A 6,000-nucleotide genomic window follows, 5' to 3' on the forward strand; every position below is an offset into this window, starting at 1 on the left:
CAAAGTCAGGCTTCATACATTTGTGTCTGAGGGATTTCACCTCCTGCCTGCTGCTGTATCTCTACCTGCTGTGTGTGTATCTCCTCCCAAGCTTCTCTATTGGTTGGCTGATCTTATTTCCACTCACTAAAAGTTTTTTTCTGCTTTTAATCTGTAGATGCCCCGTTTTCACTTCCATCTCTCTCTGGTTGTCTCTATTTAGTACTTAAAATTGCTGAGGGTATTGGAAACCTAAGAAATAGAACAGACAGCTGCAATATGTGACTCTTGTTTGTTTTTTGTTTTTTGTTTTTAATACCTTAATTGTAACAGACCCCAGTGCAGGCAGGAAAATTTGAACAAGGATTTAGTATTGAAATAGCAAAGAATTGTTGTTCATTATTTTAGATCTGATAATGGCATTGTGGCTGAGTGAGGAAATTCCCCCTTTTTCTCCACTCCAGGTGGCTCGGTAATAGAGAAGCAGGCCTTCGATCCCAGCTGCACCCACATCGTTGTGGGACACCCACTGCGCAACGAGAAGTATTTGGCCTCCATGGCAGCGGGGAAGTGGGTGCTTCATCGCTCCTACCTTGAAGCATGCCGGACTGCCGGGTGCTTTGTGCCGGTGCGCATTCAAATTTACATAAAGGGTCACTTTTCTTTAAGAGTGAACATCTTAATAACTGATTCCAGCACAGACACAGGCCATTTGTGTAATTGACATTAACAGATATGACCAATTAGAGTATACCAGTTTTGTAAGGTCCACGTTAATAGTTAAAGCAAAAAAAATAATAATAATAAGGTATTACCCAGATTTCTAGTTATGTTGTTCTGATTTACTTTTAATTTGAATGTTTTTTTTTAACGGAAATAACATCAGCAAATATTAAGATCTCACTGTAAGTTTTTTTCTTTACTGTTAGTTAATTGAATATTAAACTAATTATTTGAAATATTTTGGTTCCTAACTGACCACCGTGGTTATATCTATTGTGTAGTTTTTGAAGATTTTAATCAAGAGGCCTTAGGAACCCCTTCTGTGGACAGGTACTCAGGCTGTTAGTACATACCTCCTCTGAGACCCTGTCCCGCTGTGAAGTTGTTCTTACAGTGGGGAAAGCCATGGTTAGCTATGTTTCTTTGAAATGTATCCAATATTTTTTTGATTTCTAATTAAAAGCCGTATACTTGGCTCTCATATAAAGCCAAATCTACATTTCCTGCATGCTCATAAAGTGGTGCTTTCTTAGTATTCTCTGTATTTATGACAATTGAGAGTGTAGTTTTTAACTCTTAATAGACCATGAGCTCCTTGAGGACTGTTGTAGGAACTCAGCAGGCTGTGGGGCTGATTCTCTAGGAAGAAGACTACGAGTGGGGAAGCAGTTCCATCCTGGATGCTTTGACTGGAATCAGCGTGCAGCAGCGACAGCTAGCCCTTGCGGCAATGAGGTGGAGGAAGAGAATCCAGCAAACACAGGAGTCGGGCGCTGTCGAGGTATGAAAATGTAACTGTGTAGGTGGTATAAAGGGCATGCGATGTCATGCTATTTCAGGTTAAAGTGTTTTTTGGTTTTTTTTTTAAGAGAATGAGCTTGATAAAATAATTCTATTTGTATTTTATCCTTTGAGCATTCTAAATTGAGCTTAATGTTAATTCATAATTTTTCTAATTGTGACTGAAAGTAAGATATATATAAATGTTGATAATGCTTTTTTTAAATTTTTTTTTTTATTTTTAGAGAGGGGAATGGAGGGAGGGAGAGAAACATTGATTGGTTACCTCTAGCATGCCCCCTGACCAGGGACCAAACCGATGACCTTTTGCTTTGCAGGACAACTCCCAACCAAGCCACACCAGTCAGGGCAGTGTTAATAATTGTTTCAAAAAGTTAGCATGTCAAATGTGACCCATAGTGCATTTCTTCCAAAGCATCCTTTCAGCATCTCGCTTCAGCGGCTCTTAACTTGGGGCCCACAGACTCGCACAAAGAAGTTTATAGCCTTCATGAGTTTAATCTACACACTTGAGGTAAAAATACATCCTTAGTTTTACTAATCTAATCCATTAGAAGTTAGCATTGCCTTTCATTTTAAGTCCAGGCAACAAATCACAACACTATTAATAGTACCTGTAACTTTGCCCCAAGAGAAAAAAAAGATATTTTTGCTTTGCATTATAATTATATCTTGAAGTGTTTGTGTTCACTACTTTAAAATTATAGTAGGTATTCGACTCACTGCTAGTTTTCAAGCACATCTATTATGTCACAATGTTTTAAATAATTTTATAATTTTCAATAAAATTATTATTCCTTTATATTTTATTTTGAACATTTAAAAACCATTCTTATGGTATAGAAATTACACAACAAAGCTATCTTTTTTTAAAAAAATTTGGAGAACAGGTCTGTAGGTTTTACCAAACTGTAAAAGGGGCCCGTGGCTCACAAAAAGGTGAGAAACGCCACGTTCAGTGATCTTGTTGTATTCTGTGTTCTCTGCTTCTCCGTGTCCTTGTTAGCCTTGATTCCCTCTTTTTTAGAGTAATTCCCCTGTATATTTCAACTTGCAAATATTTTCAAGAGAAGTATAAAGGAGACTTAATCTAATCTAAGAAGCTGTGCTTTAGGCTCTACCCTTGATTAATTGTAAGAAAAAAATACTAGAAATGACTAAAACAAAGCAACTTGACTGTTGTTTAATTTACCTATTCATTAAATTATTTCCCTTCATTCTTCAAGTATTTATTGATTACGTACCATGTGCCAGACAGGCTATGTGTTTCAAAGTGTCCGGGCCAGAGACGACTAGCACTGTGGCAGAAGTAAAGATTGGAAGGTTATTCATTGACGTGAAGCTACATGTACAGATAAAATGTTATCTGTATTGTTCTGTCATTTATCTTCCAAATAATTTCACCACAATTATTTTTTTTTATTTTTAGGGGGCGTTTAGCGGGTGGAAGGTTATTTTACATGTCGCTAATCAGTCCCGAGAAGCAGGATTCAAACGTTTGCTTCAGTCCGGAGGAGCTAAGGTTTGTATTGAATCTACTTACTGAGCTTTTTCCATGAATTATTCTCCAACGAAGGTTGCTGCGCTCAGGCTCTGATCTCCTGTACTTTGTGAGACAGTAGTCCTTATTTACAGATTATGCAGTGGAATTACTTTGTGACGCTGATACACCTTGATGCTTCTTGCTTTTTTATTAGGTGCTACCTGGTCATTTTGTGCCTTTATTTAAAGAAGCCACACACCTCTTTTCTGACGGTAATAAGCTGAAACCCGATGACTCAGGAGTTAATATAGCAGAAGCTGTTGCCCAGAATGTGTACTGCTTGAAAACAGAATACATTGCTGATTATCTTACGCAGGTTTGTAAGAGTCTGTCCTTGACTACCTCGTTGCCAAAGATCTGCTGATGCACATGGAGAAATAACTGCATGTCAAAACCCTCAGCTTACTAATCCAGTGTTAGTCTCCCGCTATACTCTTCAACCCCTTTCCATTCCTTTTTTATAATAATGAACACATATGTAAACATGCAGCTTGTAAACATTTAAATATGAGCCAGGTATAAAAATCTAGGTGCCTCTAAAAGTGTCCTTTTAGATGGTGGAATATGAAAGAAGCAGAAATAGATTCTAAGAGTCCAAGGAGAACCATTTACCCAGGGGCTCTTCTTTAGTTTTCTTGACCTTCTGCATTGATGCATCGTAAACACGGGTGTCAGACACTATGGTGAGTCAAGCATTGCTCTCTGGAGGGCTCACCACACTCGTGTAGTGAGTGGCCCACGTTGCAGGATTTGAACGGGCAAGGAAAAGTCTTCCTGGCTGCAGAGTGCCTGACATGTCATCAGGAACAAGCAGAGTATGGCACATGGTCATGGGTGTCTTTACTGTGAGAGCTGTTGAACGGAATGGCAGAAATAAGGGGGAGCCAAAGCTCAGCCTTTGCTGCTTGTGTTTGGGAGCTGCTCTGGGTTTAAAGGAAAGAACGCCTACCACATAAACGTGAAGGCTCTGTCATAACACAGTGGGCACACCGAATCTCCTCCCCTCCAAGTTCCCGATCCTCTCAGGTGTACAGCTGCCATCCAAGGTAAAAACTGGTCATCAGTAATTACCTGTGTGGTGCAGGGCACAGAGTTTTGTACACGCATTCTCACTTCGCTTTTTTTCTTACATATAAGGGTGTATAAAACATATGTACTGGTTAAAGAATAGCAAAATGTCTTCTAGGTGCTCAGGTTAAGAAACGGAAGAATGCGACACCCATAGGCATTTCCGGTGGCGCCTCCCCAGTCACATCTTCCTCCTCGACCCCATCCCTGATCACTCTGTGACTTCCGCTTGTGTGGCTGCCCTTCTCAGGGCTAGGACGTGTGTCGGGCGGGGGGTGTCTGGAGGGGTGCGCTGTGCTGTCATGGAGGTCTCCTCTCTGCGGAAGTATGGTTCTGAGGGAAACGTACAGGCTCTGGAGTTACGGAGAGAAGTGTGTGAATTTTGGCTTTGCCACCCGGGTAGTTATGTAACTTTGTATTATTTAACCTTTTTATTTTATCTGTAAATGGAGAAAAAACACCTCTCACATGTTTAAAGATCAAGTAAAACTTCAGTAAAAAATTTTTTCAAAAATTTAATAAGCATATGCTGCCTCACACTTGATAACTATTAACTGTATTTTTCCATATTTTCTATATTCTTTATTTAATCCATATTTTACAGATAAAACCATTGTTAAGGTCTGAGCCAGCCCTGGTCTACCTGAGCTCCTTTTGCTGATAGAAGCTGAGACTGTCACACAGGGCCTGGTCACTGAGTGTGACAAGTGATAAAAGGCATGCCTCGAAAGACAGATGTTTTCCTTGCAAGGACCTAGGACTGAATTTACCCTTTCCTTTTAAAGTTCCCGTGGTCAAAAAGCAGAGTAAAGGAGTCTATTAGATGGTCATTTAACAGTTTGAAATCTGAAAAACAATGAATAATGTAAGATTTTTTCCCCTCTTTCTTAGGAAACCCCTCCTCGAGTAGAAACTTACTGTCTACCAGAAGCCGTCTCATTGCTGCAGAATAATAAGGAGCCTGGGTCTGGATTGTCACAAAAGAGAAAAGCTCCTACAGAGAAAAGTAATACCAAACGACCTAGAGTACACTAACCATACCTGCTCTTGAGTTACCAGACAGTAAATGTTTTTAGATTAAAAGCCTCTTACTGTGACGGATTTGTGTAATAATGTAGAGACAAGTACTTGAAGAATTTAGCTTCAGAGTGTAATGATGACCCTGCTTGAAGTTAGTTTTTTTAACACCTGAAATTTTAATCAGTGAAATATTAACTGTCCCTGAATGGAGAGCTACCGGGAATGAGAAACAGCTCCCAGCTGACTGGCCGTCAAACCACACTGACGTGTGCAGGCGGCTTTTTATGTGTTTATTCCCTTGTGAATGTCTGAGGCTGTAGCTTAGTGGGAGTTTTATTAGCAAGGTGAAGCATTTTACCTTTAAACGTCTGCTTTAATTCATAACAAGGAAGCTGTCAATTGGGATTTATTCATGTTTTCCCTGATTTTTAACTTCTCACCAGTTTTACCTCTTTTTAACAGCAGCCTGAGCACAGGGTTTAACGAAGAACTGAGGCTTTAAACTTAAAATGTGCGTGTATATATGTATGTGTATGTTTGTACAAACCTCCATGAAGTTTGCTAAGTTTGGGTGCCAAACTTGGAAATAAAGACAATTAAGAATAAAAGTAGTGACTCAGATTAGTTTTAAGGTAGGTAAGTTCTTGAAAAGTATTCTGGCATTCATTCTCTTGTTGAAGCAATAACAGAATTGTAAAACTGCTTAAAAAGCAAATTGCTAGTTATGTTTCTGATGTTTGTTATTTATTATTTTGAGTATTGTTTGATTGGGTTAAAAAAAAACCTTATTAGAACCAGAGAATTGCATTAGCCTTTATTACCAGCTACTACATGCATCACCACAGGCTTCCAAGTATAAAGCTCCC

The 6,000-nt window shown here is 39.2% G+C and overlaps 1 protein-coding gene across 6 annotated transcripts in view; it reads left to right on the forward strand.

Moving 5' to 3' along the window:
- The window catches only part of TOPBP1 (DNA topoisomerase II binding protein 1), a 67,083-nt gene extending 61,341 nt beyond the window's left edge, over positions 1-5,742 (forward strand). For all 6 annotated transcript variants that reach the window (XM_053929663.1, XM_053929662.2, XM_053929665.2 and 3 more), the window contains 5 exons: positions 444-607; positions 1,346-1,483; positions 2,933-3,025; positions 3,201-3,362; positions 5,006-5,742. In XM_053929663.1, the coding sequence (XP_053785638.1) occupies positions 444-607; positions 1,346-1,483; positions 2,933-3,025; positions 3,201-3,362; positions 5,006-5,149 (701 nt within the window). In that variant the 3' untranslated portion in view covers positions 5,150-5,742. The remainder of the gene's footprint in view (positions 1-443; positions 608-1,345; positions 1,484-2,932; positions 3,026-3,200; positions 3,363-5,005) is intronic.
- Positions 5,743-6,000: the final 258 nt, after the last annotated feature.

Source organism: Desmodus rotundus, chromosome 8, assembly GCF_022682495.2.
Source record: "Desmodus rotundus isolate HL8 chromosome 8, HLdesRot8A.1, whole genome shotgun sequence".
NCBI lineage: Eukaryota > Metazoa > Chordata > Mammalia > Chiroptera > Phyllostomidae > Desmodus > Desmodus rotundus.